The sequence below is a fragment of the Ictidomys tridecemlineatus genome, chromosome 1 (genome assembly GCF_052094955.1).
Source record: "Ictidomys tridecemlineatus isolate mIctTri1 chromosome 1, mIctTri1.hap1, whole genome shotgun sequence".
NCBI lineage: Eukaryota > Metazoa > Chordata > Mammalia > Rodentia > Sciuridae > Ictidomys > Ictidomys tridecemlineatus.
The window spans coordinates 84,169,336-84,189,704 of NC_135477.1; the positions used below are offsets into that span (position 1 = coordinate 84,169,336).

The window sequence follows — 20,369 nt, forward strand, 5'->3', positions numbered from 1 at the left end:
ATAATAAGTAATCATTGCATATTATGTGTTATATATCATAAGTTTCTTAAATAAAAAAAATTAAAATTTTTCTTATTAAAAAAAGTATAACAGTGACCCAGCTATCCTATTCCTTGGTCTATATCTCAGAAACTTAAAATCAGCATACTATAGTAATGCAGCCACATCAATGTTTGTAGCAGCCCAATTCACAATAGCTAAACTGTGGAAGCAACCTAGATGCCCTTCAATAAGTGAATGGATATAGAAACTGTGAGATATATATATATATATATATATATATATATATATATATATATATATATACACACAATGGACTATTACTCAGCATTAAAAGAGAATAAAATATGGCATTTTGCAGGTAAACGGATGGAGTTAGAGAATATTATGCTAAGCAAAGTAAGCCAACCCCTAAAAACCAAGCCTAATGTTCTCTCTGATAATGGATGCTGTTCCATAACAGGGGAGGGGGGGAAATGAAGGAACTTCAGGCAAAGGGAGGAAGGATAGGGAGAGTACATGGGGGCAGGAAAGATGGTACAATGAGATAGACATCATTACCTAAGGTACATGTATGACTGCACATATGGTATGATGCTACATTGTGTACAACCAGAGAATGTAAAGTTGTGCTGCATTGTGTACAATGAATCAAAATGAATTCTGCTGTCACATATATTTAATTAAAATAAATAAATTAATTTTTAAAAAAATATTTATTTTTTAGTTTTAGGTAGACACAATTTTATGTGGTGCTGAGAATCGAACCCAGTGTCTCACGCATGCTAGGCAAGTGCACTACCACTTGAGCCACATCCTCAGCCCTTAATTTTTTAAAAAAGTATAACAGTGGTCCACTTTGCCTTTAGAATATAGCCCTTGATATTAGATACAGAAATAACAAACCCCAAAATAGTAAGGCCTGGGAAAAGAGTGTGAGAAAGAAAGCCATACAATGAGGGCATTGATCCTCTCCCAATACATTCTTTCCCAGTGATACAGTGATAAACCAAATCCTAGGGAGGAGGTGTCCATCAAACCTAGAAGGACAGTCTCTGGGAACAGGCCAAAGCATTGATCCTTCCCTAAACAAATTCTTTCTGGATATCAACCACTGATCCCAGGCCCTCCACCTAGTCTTGAATAAAAGGCTGAGATGATCCCTGAAGTTTGTGTAGGGCCCAGTATTTATATGCTAACACTTGCTGCTTATTTTTTTTAAATTGGTTGTTCAAAACATTACAAAGCTCACGACATATCATCTTTCATATATTTGATTCAAGTGGGTTATGAACTCCCATTTTTACCCCAAATACAAGTTGCAGAATCCCATCGGTTACACATCCACATTTTTACATAATGCCATATTAGTGACTGTTGTATTCTGCTACCTTTCCTATCCCCTACTATCCCCCCTCCCCTTCCCTCCCATCTTCCCTCTCTACCCCATCTGCTGTTATTCAATTCTCTCCCTTGTTTTTTTTCCCCTTTCCCCTCACCATCTCTTATATGTAATTTTGTATAACAATGAGGGTTTCCTTCCCTTTCCATAAAGTTTCCCTTCTCTCTCCCTTTCCCTCCCACCACTCGTCTCTGTTTAATGTTAGCCTTTTCCTCATGCTCTTCCTCCCTGCTCTGTTCTTAGTTGCTCTCCTTATATAAAAGAAGACATTTGGCATTTGTTTTTTAAGGACTGGCTAGCTTCACTTAGCATAATCTGCTCTAATGCCATCCATTTCCCTGCAAATTCCATGATTTTGTCATTTTTTAGTGCTGCGTAATACTTCATTGTGTATAAATGCCACATTTTTTTTTTATCCATTCATCTATTGAAGGGCATCTAGGTTGATTCCAGAGTCTAGCTATTGTGAATCGTGCTGCTATGATCATTGATGTGGCAGTATTCCTATAGTATGCTCTTTTAAGGTCCTCAGGGAATAGTCCGAGAAGGGCGATAGCTGGGTCAAATGGTGGTTCCATTCCCAGCTTTCCCAGGAATCTCCATACTGCTTTCCATATTGGCTGCACCAATTTGCAGTCCCACCAGCAATGTACCAGAGTACCCTTTTCCCCACATCCTCGCCAGCACTTGTTGTTTGACTTCATAATGGCTGCCAATCTTACTGGAGTGAGATGGTATCTTAGGGTGGTTTTGATTTGCATTTCTCTGACTGCTAGAGATGGTGAGCATTTTTTCATGTACTTGTTGATTGATTGTATGTCCTCCTCTGAGAAGTGTCTGTTCAGGTCCTTGGCCCATTTGCTGATTGGGTTATTTGTTATCTTATTGTTTAATATTTTGAGTTCTTTGTATATTCTGGATATTAGGGCTCTATCTGAGGTGTGAGGAGTAAAAATTTGTTCCCAGGATGTAGGTTCCCTATTTACTTCTCTTATTGTTTCTCTTGCTGAGAAAAACTTTTTAGTTTAAGTAAGTCCCATTTGTTTATTCTTGTATTTAACTCTTGTGCTATGGGTGTCCTATTAAGGAATTTGAAGCCCGACCCCACAATATGTAGATTGGAGCCAACTTTTTCTTCTATCAGATGCCGTGTCTCTGATTTGATATCAAGCTCTTTGATCCATTTTGAGTTAACTTTTGTGCATGGTGAGAGAAAGGGGTTCAGCTTCATTTTGTTGCATATGGATTTCCAGTTTTCCCAGCACTATTTGTTGAAGATGCTATCCTTCCTCCATTGCATGCTTTTAGCCCCTTTTTCAAATATAAGAAAGTTGTAATTTTGTGGATTGGACTCTATGTCCTCTATTATGTACCATTGGTCCTCCTGCCTGTTTTGGTACCAGTACCATGCTGTTTTTGTTACTATTGCTTTGTAGTACAGTTTGAACTCTGGTATCGCTATACCTCCAGATTCACACTTCCTGCTTAGAATTGCTTTTGCTATTCTGGGTCTTTTGTTTTTGCATATGAATTTCATGATAGCTTTATCTACTTCTACAAGAAATGCCATTGGGATTTTGATTGGCATTGCGTTGAACCTGTAGAGAACTTTGGGTAATATCGCCATTTTGATGATGTTGGTTCTGCCTATCCATGAACAGGGTACATTTTTCAATCTTCTAAGATCTTCTTCTATCTCTCACTTTAGGGTTCTGTAGTTTTCATTGTATAAATCTTTCACCTCTTTTGTTAGGTTAATTCCCAAATATTTAATTTTTTTTGAGGATATTTTGAATGGAGTAGTTTTCCTCATTTCCATTTCAGAAGTTTTGTCGCTGATATACAGAAATGCCTTTGATTTATGCGTGTTGATTTTATATCCTGCCACTTTGCTGAATTCATTTATTAGTTCTAGTAGTTTCTTTGTAGACCCTTTTGAGTCTTCTAGGTATAGGATCATGTTGCCTGCAAATAGTGATATTTTAAGTTCTTCTTTTCCTATTTTTATGCCTTTAATTTCTTTTGTCTGTCTAATTGCTCTGGCTAGTATTTCAAGGACTAAATTGAATAGAAGTGGTGAGAGAGGGCATCCCTCTCTTGTTCCAGAGTTTAGAGGGAATGCCTTCAGTTTTTCTCCATTTAGAATGATGCTAGCATGAGGCTTAGCATATATAGCTTTTACAATGTTGAGGTAAGTTCCTGTTATCCCTAGTTTTTCTAATGTTTTGAACATAAAGGATGCTGTACTTTGTCGAATGCTTTTTCCGTATCTATCGAGACGATCATATGGTTCTTATCTTTAAGTCGATTGATGTGGTGAATAACATTTATTGATTTCCGTATATTGAACCAGCCTTGCATCCCAGGGATGAATCCTACTTGATCATGGTGCACAATTTTTTTGATATGCTTTTGTATTCTATTTGCCAGGATTTTATTGAGAATTTTTGCATCCAAAAATTAGAGATATTAGTCTGTAGTTTTCTTTCTTTGAAGTGTCTTTGTCTGGTTTCGGGATCAGGGTGATGTTGGCCTCATAGAATGAATTTGGAAGAGCTCCGTCTTTTTCTATTTCTTGAAATAGCTTGAAAAGTATTGGTATTAATTCTTCTTTGAAGGTTTTGTAAAACTCCGCTGTATACCCATTCGGTCCAGGGCTTTTCTTGGTTGGTAGTCTTTTGATGGCTTCTTCTATTTCTTCCTTTGTTATTGGTCTGTTTAAATTGTGTGTGTCTTCCTGACTCAATCTGGGCAGATCATATGACTTTTTTTGTTTTTAACTTTTTTTTTTTTTTTTTTTAGAGAGAGAGAGAGAGAGAGAGAGAGAGAGAGAGAGAGAGAATTTGCTTTCAATATTTATTTTTTTAATTCTTGGCAGACACAACATCTTTGTTTGTATGTGGTGCTGAGGATTGAACCCGGGCTGCACGCATGCCAGGCGAGCGCGCTACCGCTTGAGCCACATCCCCAGCCCCAGATCATATGACTTAAGAAATTTATTGATATCTTCACTGTCTTCTATTTTATTAGACTATAGGGTTTCAAAATACTTTCTAATTATCTTCTGTATTTCTGTAGTGTCTGTTGTGGTATTACCTTTTTCATCCCATATGTTAGTAATTTGGGTTTTCTCTCTTCTTCTCTTCATTAACATGGCTAAGGGTCTGTCAATCTTATTTATTTTTTCAAAGAACCAACTTTTAGTTTTATCAATTTTTTCAATGTTTTTTTTGTTTCAATTTTGTTGATTTCTGCTCTAATTTTAATTATTTCTTGTCTTCTGTTATATTTGCTGTTGTTTTGCTCTTCCTTTTCTAGGGTTTTGAGATGTAGTGTGAGTTCATTTATTTGTTGTTTTTTTCTTTTTTTGAGGAATGAACTCCAGGAAATGAATTTCCCTCTTAAAACTGCTTTTATTGTGTCCCATAGATTCCGATATGTTGTCTCTGTATTGTCATTTATCTCTAAGAATTTTTTGATCTCCTTTTTAATGTCTTCTGTAACCCATTGATCATTCAGTAACATACTGTTTATTTTCCATGTGATGCAGGATTTTTCCTTCCTTCTTTTATCATTGATTTCCAGTTTCATTCCATTATAATCAGATATGGTGCATGGTATTATCTCCACACCTTTATATTTACTAAGAGTTGCCCTATGGCATAATATATGATCTATCTTTGAGTAGGATCCATGTGCTGCTGAGAAGAACGTGTATCCAGTTGATGATGGTTGATATACTCTATATATGTCGGTTAACTCTAGGTTATTGATTGTGTTACTGAGTTCTATAATTTCTTTATTCAGCTTTTGTCTGGAGGATCTGTCTAATGGCGAGAGCGGTGTGTTTAAGTCACCCATAATTATTGTGTTGTGGTCTATTTGACTCTTGAACTTGAGGAGAGTTTGTTTTATGAACGTTGCCACACCATTGTTTGGTGCATATAAATTGATAATTGTTATGTCTTGTTGGTGGATGGTTCCTTTTAACAGTATATAGTGTCCTTCTTTATCCCTTTTGATTAACTTAGGTTTGAAGTTGATTTTATTCTATATGAATATGGCTACTTCTGCTTGCTTCCGAGGGCCATGTGAGTGGTATGATTTTTCCCAACTTTTCACCTTCAGCCTGTTTATGTCTTTTCCTATCATATGAGTCTCCTGAAGGCAGCATATTGTTGTATTCGTTTTTTTGATCCAGGTTACTAGCTTATGTCTCTTGATTGGTGAATTTAGGCCATTAACATTTAAGGTTACAATTGAAATATGATTTGTACTTCCAGTCATGTTTATTTATTTATTTATTTTAGTTTGGCTAGTTTTTACTTTTTGGTTATTTTCCTCCCCCTTTACTGAGATACCTCCCGCTGTTAGTTTTGGGCACTATTTTTCAATTCCTCTTCTTGTAGTATTTTGCTCAAAATGCTTTGCAGTGCTGGTTTTCTGGCTGCGAATTCTTTTAGCTTTTGTTTATCATGAAAGATTTTAATTTCATTGTCAAATCTGAAGCTTAATTTTGCTGGATACAGTATTCTTGGTTGGAATCCATTATTTTTCAGCATTTAAAATACATTGTTTCAGGATCTTCTCGCTTTCAAAGTCTGTGATAAAAATCAGTCGTTAACCTAATTGGTTTACCCCTGAATGTAATCTGCCTCCTTTCTCTCGTAGCTTTTAATATTCTCTCCTTGTTCTGTATGTTGGCCATCTTCATAATTACATGTCTTGGAGTTGGTCTATTATGGTTTTGAATGTTTGGGGTCCTGTAGGCTTCCAGGATTTGGCAATCCATTCCATCTTTCATCTCTGGGAAGTTTTCTTGAATTATTTCATTTAATATGTTGTCCATTCCTTTGGTTTGAATCTCAATGCCTTCTTCTATCCTCATGACTCTTAAATTTTGTTTTTTTTATGACATCCCATATCTCTTGAATAAATTGCTCGTGGGATTTAAGCATCTTTTCTGTGTTGACTATATTCTTTTCAAGTTGATAAACTTTGTCTTCATTATCTGATGTTCTGACTTCTACTTGATCTAGTCTATTTGTAATATTCTCGTTTGAGTTTTTAATTTCGTTTATAGTTTCCTGCATTTCTAAGATTACTGTTTGATTTTTTTTAAGATCTCTATCTCCTGGTAAAGCTCGTTCTTAGCCATTTGAATTTGTTTGTTTAATTCCCCAAGGATCTGGTTACACTTTCAGCCCCACTGTGTGCCCTATTTCCCGAACGACTGAGCATTCTCTCTATCGTTCATCTAAGCCCCAGTGCTGTGGAGCTGTGATCTGGGAGTCAATAGTTTAATTTTTCCAGACCCCTTTGGTGGGCACACCCTCGGAAGCTGGTGACTAAGACCTTGGTTGTCGCCACTGGTGGTAATGAGAGTTGGGGGTCGAGAATCCCCTGTTTCCCTCAGCCCCTACAATCACGACCCCTCCGCTGGCGGTAGGAGGAGTTGGGGTTCAGGAGTGCCCTCTGTTTCCCTCTGCCCCTACTGTCAAGTCCTCTCTGTTGGCGGTTGGGGGAGTTGGGGGTGGGGAGTCTTCTCTGCTTGCCTCCGCCCCTACAGTCACACCCACGTCACTGGTGGTAGGGGGAGTTGGGGGTCGGGAGTCCCTTGGCCCTTACGGTCACGCCCATGGAGAGATTTTTGAAGTTTCCCGGTTGTTTGTATCTGGTGTGGGTGGGAGTCACACACCTGCTAAAGTAGATTCCGCTGAGAAGGAATCTCATTGTCGAACTTTGGTGACTTCCCCTCTCTGCGATGGCGGGCCCCTGGCTCCTTGGCAGAGTGTCCGAAGGGAGGGGTGAGACTGGCTTGTCTCTGGTCTGACTCAATCTCTGGTTTTAGTTCCCAGTTCACTATTTCTTTCTTTTCTTTTTTTTAAAGAGAGAGTGAGAGACGAGAGAGAGAGAGAGAGAGAGAGAGAGAGAGAGAGAGAGAGAGAGAATTTTTAATATTTATTTATTTATTTATTTATTTTTTTGTTCTCAGCAGACACAACATCTTTGTTGGTATGTGGTGCTGAGGATTGAACCCGGGCCACACGCATGCCAGGCGAGCGCGCTACCGCTTGAGCCACATCCTCAGCCCAGTTCACTATTTCATAAAGGCTTGGTTAGAGGCCTCCTGCGCCGTGCGGGCGGGGCCGTTCACCTGAGGCGGGCGGGGCCGTTTGCAGCGCCGGGCCACTGTTCACAGAGCTGGGCCAGCGGGAGCCGTTTGCAGAGCCCGGCAGGCAGCGGCCGTTGGAATGTTCGCCGCAATGGGCAGGCGGCGGCCGGCAGGACTGGACCTCTGAGCCACGTGGCCGGGATTCACTTGTCTGGGACAAACTGACACCTCCAATAAACTTACTAATTCCTGGCAGGTCTCCTTTCCGCGGAATTTTGCTAGATGTTTCTCAGCAGGTAGAATCTAGGCGTATTAATGTGTCTCTCTGATCCCGTTACTGTGAAGGTACTGAAAGTGCTGCTTCCTCGCCGGCCGCCATGTTGGGTCCACTTGCTGCTTATTTTGAAAGGGACTTGTTTTATTCTCTTCCTTTTTTTTTTTTTTTTTTAAAGAGAGAGTGAGAGAGGAGAGAGAGAGAGAATTTTTAATATTTATTTTTTAGTTCTCGGCGGACACAACATCTTTGTTTGTATGTGGTGCTGAGGATAGAACCCAGGCCGCACACATGCCAGGCGAGCACGCTACCGCTTGAGCTACATCCCCAGCCCTTATTCTCTTCCTTTTGAAGCTAGATTTTTTTTTTTTTTTTGGCATTTCTGGGGATTGAATCTTGTGCATGTGAAGCAAGACTCTACCAACTGAGCTATATCCCTAGCACTTGAAGTCAGATTTAAAGGCAGGTTGTCAGTGTACCAGGTAAATCGGGTCTGATGGAGAAAATGGAGTCCAATTACAGTCCAGGAAATTGGAAACAGCCCCTGGGAGAATGGAATATAATACCTCTCCCCAAAACTTTTTTAATGAAGCAACTCCTGAGCAGACTGGGAGGTGCTAATCTATACCCCCTGGGCTGCGGAGCATTCCACCTAGGCCCCTCCAGCCCACCTGCTCACCTCCTGGTCATTCCACCAACATCCCCCAGTCATTAAGCAGGATGAGGGGAAATGAACCAGATAAAGGAGAAGAATGCAAGAGACTAAGGGAAACTTTACATGTAAAAAAGGACAGGACTTCCTCATCCCAGGATTCTGCCTATGGGTCCCCTTCTTCCAGGGCAGGGGGAGTCTGGTTTACTCTCCTTTAATAAAGCTTTTTTTTTTTTCTTAAGCTTCTTTTTTTTTTAATATTTATTTTTTAGTTCTCGGCGGACACAGCACCTTTGTTTGTATGTGGTGCTGAGGATCAAACCTGGGCCGCACGAATGCCAAGGGAGCACGCCACCACTTGAGCCACATCCCCAGCCCAAACTTCTTATTTTCTACTCCACACTTGCCTTAGTGTGCTTCCCTGGTGTTATACTTCAAGACTTGAGGAAGCATGACAAGGTACTGCACTGTTCCCCTCCCTAGCCTGGGAGTGGGGAACAAGACAACCTTGAGTTATCTGTTCTCCATAGGAAGGAGATGTCACCAGAAGAACAAGGAAATGACTATGTCCCAAATTAACAAGTTAATTTCAACACACCATCAAGGTGCTCCTGGGACGCCCTGTCAGAGCACACCTGAAATGTAGCCTTTGAAGAGCGTCTTTAAAAGCCCTCAGGTTTTTCTGATGGGTAGAATCACAGCCTCTAGGACAGGAGTCCCCTGTGTTTCTCCTTTGCTAGCAAAACAATAAAACTTCTTTTTTCCTTTTCTCAAAATCGTTTCCTCTTATTGGATTGATGTAGTGGACAAGGACCGAGATTTCAATAACAAAAGGACAATATAGAAAAAGGATAAAAATCTAATAAACAAAATACCATCATCCACCCAGCAACTCACTACCCTATCTTACTTGTTTCTAATCCATCTCCAACTTCTGATGTTAAGATTTTTATATAAATCTTCGTGATCTAAATATTCTGTGAATATATCTGCATAATTAAGCATAATTTTAAAAGCAAAAGTGGAGTCATTATTTTTAAATGGATGCTTTTTCTATTTAACATTTTCCCATGTCATTCTTCAGCAATATGATTTAAAGACTGTATAACATTCTATGATATGGATGTTCCAACATTTATTTAACAACTGTCTTATCATTTGGTTTTCCCTTCCTTTCCTTGCCACGAATGTTTTCTCATTACAAACAATATTGAAATAGTCTTGCAGACAAATCTTTGTGTTTATCCTTAATTAGTTCTTTGGACAAATTCTAAAAGGAGCATTTTACTCCATTGAGGATTTTGTCCCTCTTCGTATATTCCTTCATTGGGCCCTTTTAGATTTTGCTTGGGCTGTGTTTTCTCCTCCTTCCTCTTTAAGCAAGGTCCCTTATTCCATGGCTTCAGTTACCATCCCTGTACTGATGACTCCCTTTCTGTATGCTTTAGTCCAGTATCACCCTTGAGTGAGGTCCTAAAGACTTCACTATATTGGATGTCCCACCCAGACGTCCCAAAAGTACATAAAATTCTATGTAAACAAAAGGGAATTCATGAATTTAACTCCCCTCCCATTCTCCTTCTAAAGGGATTCCTATTTCAATAAATAACAACACTATGTATCCAGTAGCTGGAGCCAGAAATGTAGCAGGCTTCCCTGTTACATTGCACATTCTGCCAAGTCCTTGATTTGATCTTCTACTTTTGAGCTCTTTACTTTTCTCCATCCTCACGGTCACTTCTAGACCACACTGCCATTTCTTTGCTAACATACAAATGTGGTCCTATCACTCTGAAATTTGAATTCCTTAAATGGCTCACTATTGTCTTGGACTTATGTCCATGTTCCTTACCATGGCCTATCAGAACTTTTAAAAAAAAGATAACTGGTCTTACTGGTCATGGTTGCTCACTCCTGTAATCCCAGCAGCTCAGGAGGCTGAGGCAAGAGGATTGCGAGTTCAAAGCCAGCCTCAGCAAAAGCAAGGCACTAAGCAACTCAGTGAGACCATGTCTCTATATAAAATACAAAATAGGGCTGGGGATGTGGCTCAGTGCTCAAGTGGCCCTGAGTTCAATCCTTGGTACTGAGAAACTGATGTGACTCCATTTTTAAGAAACCAGCTTCTACCTCAAGCCCTGTCCTAAGGAAAGGGGCATGACTCTTGTCCTGGGAAAAACCCACAGAGCACTCCTAAGCACATACCCACCCTGCTGAGTTGTTTGTCTAGAAATAACAGGAGAAATCTGCTGCGCCAGGTGTCCCTGAATCAGTTAAGCTAGGTGAGGACCCATAGCAACCCCCTAGCAACCTCCAATCAGCATAAGACAGGGAAAATACCTGGGATGTCAAATGACCCCCCAGTAGTTTATGGTGGTTGATAACATGTTTGGAAACCATGTATACCTCTTGTGGCCTAAACCAATCAGTTCAAAGGAATCCCCCTCTTGAACTAACCAATCACCCCTACCCAACTTGTTTCCGCCAGTGAATGTGCTAATCAATGTTAAGTGTTGTTGTATGATTTTCCTGTGGTATGGGATGATTTGCTGTGTGATGTTATGATGCATAGAGTATCCCCCCAAAACCTATAAAATCTCACTCAACAAATGACCAGGACTCACTCCCTGGGACCCTTGTGAATCCAGGCTCGAACTTGCAATAAAGACTCTTATGTGATAGCATTGGATTTGGCACCTGGAGGTCTATTGGGGTCCCCCAAATCTGTCATTACAGTACCAAAAACCAAAAAAAAAAAAAAAAAAACCAGATAGATAATTGGTCTAGCCTGTTTCTCCAGCTTCATTTCTTGACATCCCACACTCTGCTATAAGCTATCATTCCACCGGCCAAGTTCTTATTGGCTCTACCCATCCTGTTCATCACATTATCCTAGCACAGGATCTATCCATCTAGCATAGTGTCTGGCATAACAGACATTTCAAAAGCCATGTTTTAAAAAAGCAGAAATATTGTAGGGCAATGTTTTAATATAAATACATTCTAGAAGCTGGATATGCAATGATTGAGAAACTGTATAGTTAAGCCAATAATCCAGCCTCTAAAAGTGTAGAGTAATTCAGAACAAGGGTCAAATTCCTTCTCCACAAACTTAGGTCAAATTCTTTACCTCTCTAAATCTGTTTTCTCACCTGTGAAATAGGATAATATACTCTACCTTAAATTAGACATTTTGAAGATCAACTAAGATCCCTAACCTAAGTGCAATATTTAGAACCTCTGGTATAAAAGTGTTTGATAAATGTAGTCCAATGATTATGACAATGGTGATCAGGATACATCACCTCCATACAGGGGTTCTGCTTTACATACCAAACTGTTACAGGGTGCATAGTTTTTTCAGTAAGACTTGCAGTTTGCTATTAGCAATTTTTAAAATGCCTCTGGTTGCATGCAATAATATAGGTGAGATTTTTTATTTCTTTGATTAATATCAGTATACCTAATATAATATATTCAAGGTATTTGCACATTTTGACTTTCTTTTGAAAAAAGTTCCAGTGATATCTTTGTGCACTTAACTTTTTTTCTTCTGACAAGATTCCTTTGAATAAATTTACAGGAGTGACATGATAGGTAATATATTTGCATTTTCATCATTTTCACATGTATTGCCAGGTTTCTGTCTATAATATAGACTACGTAATTTTAGAATACAGTCTATACTCTGATTCTTTATCTTGCTTTTAACTAAAAATGAAAGGTGTAGCTGGGTGCAGTGGTGCATACCTGTAATCCCAGTGGCTTGGGAGTCTGATCATGAGTTCAAAGCCAGGCTCAGCAATTTAGTGAGGTCCTAAGCAACTCAGTGAGACTTTGTCTCTAAATAAAATGTCAAAAAAGGATGGGCTGGGGTACTGGCTCAGTGACAGAGCACATGCCTACCATGTCTGAGGCACTGGGTTCAATTCCCAGCACCACATATAAATAAATGAATAAAATAAAGATCCATCAACATCTAAAGAATATTTTTTAAAAAAGGGGGGGCTGGGGATGTGGCTCAAGTGGTAGCGCGCTCGCCTGGCATGTGTGCGGCCTGGGTTCAATCCTCAGTACCACATACAAAGATGTTGTGTCCGCTGAAAACTAAAAATAAATATTAAAATTTCAAAAAAAAAAAAAAGGGGGATGGGTTGGGGATGTGGCTCAGTGGTTCAGTGCCTCTGGGTTTAATCCCCAGTACCAAAATAAATAAATAAAGGTATAATTACATTTTTTTTTTTGGTTTATTCTTTATCTACTTGGTATGGTGATGACTTATAGTAACTTGTTCTGGACTCTTGCAGTCATTTGAAATCCCTTCTCCCAGTAATATTGGAGACTAACTGAAGCAATGTCTGAGATGAATAATGCACTATGCGAAGAACTAGAAGATATTCTTTTCATAGACAGAGATCTGTATGTCTTCATCAAACCCTAGGTAGGTGAGGCAAAGGGCAGTTGTCTAATATAAGAGCAAAATCAAAGGATACTATGTGTAGGACATAGATACTACAGAAGGGTGCTTTTCCTCCCTTAGCTATATGAAGAAACAGTTTTAAACTTTGAATATTAGCTAGGATTGCAATTGCTGGCAAGCAACAAATAGGACAGCAGCTCCATGATACCATTATTGTCGAAGGTTCCCACCTCTGGCCTCCAGCATGCTTATTAGATAAATTTCATTCTCAGGATCACAAAATGGTCACTCTGCTCCCAGACCTGGTAGGAAGGAGGAGAAAGTACAAAAGGCAGTTATATGCCACTTGAGTCCTTCCATCTATCCTTCCTTCTCTCTTTCCAGGAAAGCAAACACTTTCTTGGAATCCGTTCTAATCATCCTTTGCTTACATCTCATTGGCTAAAATGACCATATTGCTATCACAGGTGCAGGAGGAGCCTGGGGAGGAAAACAGTCTCTAAGTGGGGCATATTGCCACGCTGAATGAAATTGAATGTCTTAAAAAACAGGAGAAGAGATAACTAGATAATTTGTAGTATTTATAGTGGATGTAAATCTGAATGTAATTTTTTATTAGTAACGTGGAACATACCATGTTTTTTCTCTTCAACCCCAACTAAACTTACCAAGGACTCTGTCTTAAACTTTCTTCAAAGGCAAAAGAAATAAATGCAGCTGGGCTTCTCAAACCTGTTATTTTTCTTGTTTTTCAGATTCTTCTTCTCCCATGCATAGTATTACTCAGGAATTTGAAATCTGAAGATATTAATAATTGACAGAGAAAACCAAGTCAGAAAACTGCTTTAAATCCTGAAAGTATTACTGTTTCCTTATACAATAGGGGAAGATATAAAGCATTCTTCTTTTAATGCCAGGAGAAATGATTGTTTTCTCAGTTTCTCATTACCACCACTGAGAGTATTAGTTCATTAGTTGGTTGATTGGCAAATAAAATAGATCTAGAAGTCTCTGGGCTGCCTCAGTCATCAAAATTTTCTTAATGTGATTTTAAGAATTTATTTTTATTTATTTATTTTTTAAAATCATACTATCATTTATTTTATTTTATTTTTTAATTTTATTGTGTGTTTTTAACATTGTAGGAAACTAGAAGGTTTTATTTTTGAGAGAGAGAGAGAGAGAGAGAGAGAGAGAGAGAGAATTTTTTAATATTTGTTTTTTAGTTCTCTGTGGACACAACATCTTTGTATGTGGTGCTGAGGATTGAACCCAATCCGCAAGCATGCCAGAGGAGCGTGCTACTGCTTGAGCCACAACCCCAGCCTGATTTTAAGAATTTAAAACATATATAAAGGATCCCAATTCTACCCTATTATGTTTCAAAATAATAAATAAATAAATAAATAAAAGGGCTGAGGATGTAGCTCAGTGGTTAAGTGACTCTGGGTTCAATTCCCAGATTCCTCCCCCTCAAAAAAATTAACCATGATTTTAGTTATTAGGAATTCCTCATCCCCAGTACAACTAAAGGGCTCTTTTTTGAATTATCTCTATAAACACCAAAATCCAGTGTTGTGACAAGCTTCTCTTATTTAAGATGGTTCCATTCTTATTTAAACATATAATAAAAATACAATGAAAATTCTTAACATGCTTCCTTCTGCTTACAACATAACAATTAAAGCAAGCATATGCAAAAACAAACAAAAAAGCAATAACCTTTTTCATCCTTTACAAACTTTTCAGATGAAAGCCTCAAAGCATTTTTCAAAATATTTAGGTAGTGATTTACAGCATGTAATAATCTGATAAAGACCCATTTTTTAGCCCCTCCCCACTAAGATTTAATATATCTCAGGCAAAGAGAGAAGTAAATGGTGACTTTTTTTTTTTTTTTTTTTAAACTCTTAAAGCAGGGTCATGTTACAAGTAGAGAAAAGAGGATTCAGATAGTGCCCTAATGGAAGCTGGGTCCTTGATCCACATAGGCAAGAGAGAGAACTTCTTGAGTAGGTCTAAACAGGATGGTTGCTCTAGGAAGGGGGCTGGGTTTAGCTACCCTGACATGTGCTGTTGAACCCAGTCTTTTGTCTAGCTGGGTGAACTAGTTCTGAGTCCTACTAGAGGGACCAGACATTTGGGAGCAAGGTCTGCAGGGGACAAATTAACAAAGGTTTCTAAAAGAATGGCTAAAAGCCAACCACATATTGGCATTTCAAACTTTATAAACAAGGCACATTGGCTAGCTTTACACTAAGACCTGAGGTTTCAAAACCCACAGGGAATAGTTTACCTGCCAAAAAACCATTATCTTTTCAAAATGGCAATTGTTTGGGATTACCCAGTGAACTCCTTACATACAGCTTTAGAAATATGTTCAGAAATTATGTAACTACATTCTTCCATGATTAGCTGTGGATAGAACTATTCAAAATTCTTGTTCAATTATGTCTAGCTCATTGTTACGCTACACTAAAAATGGTAAATGTTTGATGTGTAATATTCAAGATCTCTAATTAAATATTACACTTTAAACACAATAGCTATAAGGTTGATTCTTACGTGCAACTAGGGGCAGAAAGCCCATTTGTAAAAACAACAACAAAATTGGAGACAAATATGGCTATGTCAAAAAGTATTTTTTGAGATATTTATTGATCTTACTGATTAGTAAATTTGTGAAACTTTGGCGTTGTGATTGCTGAATATATCCTGAAAATGATAAGCCATTTAAAACTTTTATATGGATGAACTGAAAATAATTCCATGGCCCTTGGACGATTAATTTTTTTTCCCCAGAGTTTATGTGCAAGAAGTCTTAAGATTATTCAAATAGAGTACTTTTTCTCAGCACATTTATTAAGTATAGTTAAACCATGCGTTCATTGCTTAAAGAAAATTGACCATGCTTTCAATGCTTGCCAGCTTATTTTTCCTCAGCGGGAGTGTAATTAGCAAAAAGGCCCTGGTGAAGTGAGGTGGGAGGATAAGGGGAGTAAACAAGAGTGGAGCCCTTTCTCCAGTCTAAGGATCGTTTATATTCATTAGGTTCTGAAATAGGAAAGGTCAACATCGAAATTGATGGCTCCTTATCTCAAGATGAAGTCAGGGGTGTAGGACTTCTCCAGATTGTGACTGGAGTCCATGATATATTCTCTCCCTTGAGAGTTGCTAGGTGGCAGTGGGATGTTTAGGAGGGAGGTGTTGGGGCGGAGGGAGGTCCGCGGTCCTCGCAGGCGCCCTCAGCATCCGCGTCCCCAGGCCTTATCAGGCCCAGATGGCCGCGCCCCCCAGGGGGAAATTTCTCGAGGTCCTGCTCGGGGCTGGAGGCGAAGTCGGCAGGGTTGTGCAAACGGGATTCTACAAAGGCTGACAATAAAGAAATAGCAAATTCAGCACGTATCCCCCGGGGCTTATCGCATCTATTTTTATATAAGCGCCAAGGTCATTCTTTAACGCCAGGCCCTAGCCCTGAGGGGTAGCGCTGCCAGGTGACAGCGCCCGACGCGGGGAGGGGTCACCTAGTCGTTCCGGGCCCTGTCTGGCGCACACCTGCGGGGCGGGCGCCTGACAGCGGGCCCGGAGGGAGGCTGGGCGGCGTCCCCGGCGCCGAGGAGGGGCCTCGTCGCGCGGGCTGACGGGGGGATTCGCGGTGGGCGCGGCTGCGAGGGCTGGAGGCGCTGCGGCGCGAGTGCGTCACGCCGGCGGAGGGCACGGTGGGCTGCGGCCGACCCGCGACGAGGAGCCCGGCGTCGCGGGCTAGGGGCAGAAGGCGCCGTACCCGCCCGGGCAGCGCGGCCGGGAATCGGCCGGGGGTCGCCAGCGAGCAGCCGCAGGCTCCATTCATTCGCGCGGCTCCGCCTCCTTGCTCGGGCACCGGCGGCTCGCAGGACGCGTCAGAGGTGAGTTCGCTGCTCGTCCCGGGGGGCGGGGGGGCCGCGAGCGAGGCCGAGTCTCCCACACCGACCCCACGTCCCCGTCCGCACCCGACCCCGCGCCCACCGGGAGGCGACTCAGGCCTCGAGCTGCGGGCGCCTCGCGGACTCGGCCCGGCGCAGGCCCGCGCGGCCGCCCGGGCCTGAGGCGCTCGTCCAGCTGGTGGCTGCCGGCGGGGGCCCGCAGGGGCGCGTGGCGCCCCCAGGTGCGCCGGCGTCCGCGTCGGCGCCACCATTTTGTGTGAGGGAATGCCCCCCTCGCCTGCCTTCGCTCGGCGGCGGTCGCATTCCGTGTCGCAGCTGCTGCTGGCGGAGCCCCCTCCCCTCCTACGCTTCCCACCTGGAGCCCGTGCGTTTTCGCTGACTGCCTGGGCCGGTGGAACGCAGAGCTGGTGAGGTGCGGAGCTTAGGCGTGTGGGCTCGGGGTCTGCCGCGCAGGTGGCCTCCCAGGATGCTCTGACCACCCCCTTACCTTTAACTACTCTGCCCTACCGAGGTATTGTGTGGAATCTGCCCCCTCTGGAATTCGGGTCACTGCAATCTTGTACTAATTTCGTTCTCAGCGGTCCGGTCCGTTATGCAGTTTTTGCAGAGGCCTGTGCCTCTGGAAATGGAAGGATGAAACCTTGAGCCCTGGATGGTTTATGGCCCAGGGGTCTAGATTAGATTTGATCCCAGTATTGTCCTTGGGGAGAAATGATGAGACATTTCATCATTTCAGCTTCAGGAAGTTGGTTTGGGTATATTACCAGTAGATTCCAAGATAACCACCTGATGCAGGCCCCCTCCTCCTCTGGGAAATCCTTTCGAAGCCCAAATTTAAACGCTTCTTGTGGATGTTTGAGGGGGTTGGGAAGTGCTGAACGGGCTCCTAGAGGAAAAGTTTGGTGGTGCTCCCAACTGTTACACGATTCGTCATTGTCAAGATTTCTGAGAATTTGGTAATTCTTGTTTTGGTTCCTTGTTTTCTTGTGAACGTATTACTTAATACTTAAGTACTTAGTGGATTATGTCTTCCCCATTGATATTTTATCTCTGCATCACAGACTGGGATTAACATCTGGAATGGAGGCTGTTGCATAATACCTAGATTTGAGCTCTGGAGGGAATTCTCCAAAATGAATTTGGGTTTAGTGTACCATATTTTTATTAATTTTTTTTTTTTGCGCATTGTAGGATGTAAAGGTACTCTTGGCGAACTCTTGTTATTTTACAATGAAGTATTTACAAGAGGAAAGACTTTTAATGACTAATGTAGGATGGACCACACTCATTTGTATTTTTTTTTTTTTAAACCTTGTTTGGGGTTGGAGACAAGGAATGAGAAGCACCTGGAAAAGCCCATTTGTAATAAGACTTTCAATACAAACAGAAGTAACAGTCTTTCCCAGGAAGCTTGTAGTTGTTATAGTGTATTGTTTTTAAAATTTATGAGCTCATCAGTTTGGGAACTTAGAAATAGCTTATTTGAGTAGCGACATGGATTCTCCACGTGAATGATTATAAATTAGGATGTTTTGCCCATGGGTTTTAGATTTTCAAAGGTTTCCTATTAGTCTGACTTTCGAAATAGTATTCAAATTGTTACAAGTAGTATAATTTCTTTAATAAATATATATTGTAAAAATATGTATTATTGTATATTATTATTTAATAAGTATATATTAGAAAACTCTAAATTGGAGAAAACAAAGTATTTAATAATTGAATGCTTTTGAGTAAAATTATCACATTACTCTCCTTATAAAATTATCTTAACATTTTTTTTTTTTTTTCCTGTTCAGTCAGGGACCCTCCCATTAATTCTGTCTACAAAAAAGTGATTGCATATCCTTTACCATCCATGGCATAATAAATACCATGCTTCCCATTAATGATATGTTTGCTCCATAGGGAGGATTACTGACTGTGGAAGGGTCCTTGACATTTAGGGAATTTAAATAAGCAAAGACTACCTGCTCCAGATTGCCACTGATCTGTCTGGGCCTATTGTAGGTCCTTGGGGGAATGGGTTGTTCTGGCAAAGGCACCTTGGAGTCAAACACAACTCTTACACCTTCACAGTGATTCTGTTACTATGGAAGTCAGAGAGATTCATTGACTTGGAACAATTGTATTTCATTGACTTGGAATTTGGAAATGATGTTGGTGTTCTTATTATTTTTAAAGTAGGTTGAGATTTTGAGCATTATTTTACTACTTGAGAAATTGGAAGAAAAAAAATCTAATATTTTTCTCCATAAGCTCCTACCTAGATAGCTCTTCAAGTCTTGTTATGTTCAGTCCTCTGCCTAAAAATACAAAAGATTTACTTTAAAAAAAAGTAATTTGAGTATAAAATAATTAAATATTCAGGTGGAGGTTGAGAAATCTGTCAGTGATTCTGTAGAAAGGATTGTTGGTTGGGTAGGAAGTTAAATGAGTATTCATATTCTGTCTTTTTTCTTTTATGATTCTAAGTGGAAAAAAAAGGAATGGAGTGATGATTATTGTGTTCTCTTCACACACCATTAGGCTTCTGCTTTGTTTATCTGGCCTTGAAATTTAAATTCTAAATTTGGTGTGCCTCATTGGTAGAGGGATATTTCACAGTTCCTTCAAAGACAACAACTTAATGTAGAGTTCCATGAAGGGAAATATGTGCTTTAAAGATACTCAGGGAAAAACTGACAATTTACTAAAGACATAAAATAATCATTAGACAGATGGAGTTTTAGAGCTGGTATATGAGGGCAGAGGTTGTGGCTCAGTGGTAGAGTGCTTGCCTCCCACGTGTGAGGCCCTGGGTTCGATCCTCAGCACCACATAAAAATAAATAAGTAAAATAGAGCTGGAATATGATACCTTAAGGTTAATGTACTGTAAATAAGGATCTTTTATTCATCTAGTTTAAGGTATTACAAAATTTGTGACTACCTGGGTTTCATTCACATGGACTTTTTTTTTTGTACTGGGGATTCACAAATGCCAGGCAAGTGCTGAGCTACATCCTCAGCCTCTGTATGTTTTTTTTTTTTTTTTTTTTTTTTTAAGAGAGAGTGATAGAGACAGAGAGAGAGAGAGAATTTTTTAATATTTATTTTTCAGTTTTCGGCGGACACAACATCTTTGTTTGTATGTGGTGCTGAGGATCGAACCCGGGCCGCACGCATGCCAGGCGAGCGCGCGCTACCGCTTGAGCCACATCCCCAGCCCCCTGTTTTTTTTTTTTTTTTTTTAATAGTTTTTTTTGTTGTAGATGGAGACAATACCTTTATTTTATTTATTTTGATATGGTGCTGAGAATCGAATCCAGTGCCTCACACTTGCTAGGCAAGCGCTCTACCACTGAGCTATAACCCCAGTCCATGTAGACTCATTTTGTTTAGTTTTATGCTAAGCCAAAGGTTGTATTTATTTACTCAACAAACTTATGTTATAGGACACAAAGAAATAGGTCTTTCTATCATGTCTGTTGTTTAGAGAAGTAGTGTGGATTAAAGTGTTAGAGGTTTTCTTAAAATTGAAATGTACAGAGAATTTTGAAAAATGAATGGGAACAAATCAGTTTTGTAAATTTCATTTTTTA

General features: G+C 40.3%; 2 protein-coding genes across 17 annotated transcripts in view; one reads left to right on the forward strand and one right to left on the reverse strand.

Moving 5' to 3' along the window:
- Positions 1 to 697: 697 nt before the first annotated feature.
- Positions 698 to 20,369, reverse strand: part of LOC110598511 (uncharacterized) — a 43,956-nt gene continuing 24,284 nt past the window's right edge. The window contains exons 1-5 of one of the 12 annotated variants that reach the window (XR_005728566.2): positions 17,142 to 17,753; positions 13,532 to 13,661; positions 13,072 to 13,165; positions 7,761 to 7,946; positions 698 to 7,279 (exon numbers count right to left, since the gene is read on the reverse strand). Coding sequence is in view for 1 of the 12 variants with exons in the window: in XM_078043515.1 (XP_077899641.1) it covers positions 16,057 to 16,235; positions 16,419 to 17,037 (798 nt within the window). In the remaining 11 variants the exon portion in view is untranslated. Of the gene's footprint in view, positions 7,280 to 7,755; positions 7,947 to 13,071; positions 13,166 to 13,531; positions 13,662 to 14,038; positions 16,236 to 16,418; positions 17,792 to 20,369 lie in introns of those variants that run through there. The other 11 variants (XR_013436599.1, XR_013436594.1, XR_013436591.1 and 8 more) reach the window with 11 other exon arrangements.
- Fam169a (family with sequence similarity 169 member A) overlaps positions 16,629 to 20,369 on the forward strand; it is a 70,214-nt gene continuing 66,473 nt past the window's right edge. Inside the window, exon 1 of one of the 5 annotated variants that reach the window (XM_078043479.1) lies at positions 16,629 to 16,768. The gene's annotated coding sequence lies outside the window, so the exon portion shown is untranslated. Of the gene's footprint in view, positions 16,769 to 17,002; positions 17,199 to 20,369 lie in introns of those variants that run through there. The other 4 variants (XM_078043493.1, XM_078043499.1, XM_078043488.1 and 1 more) reach the window with 4 other exon arrangements.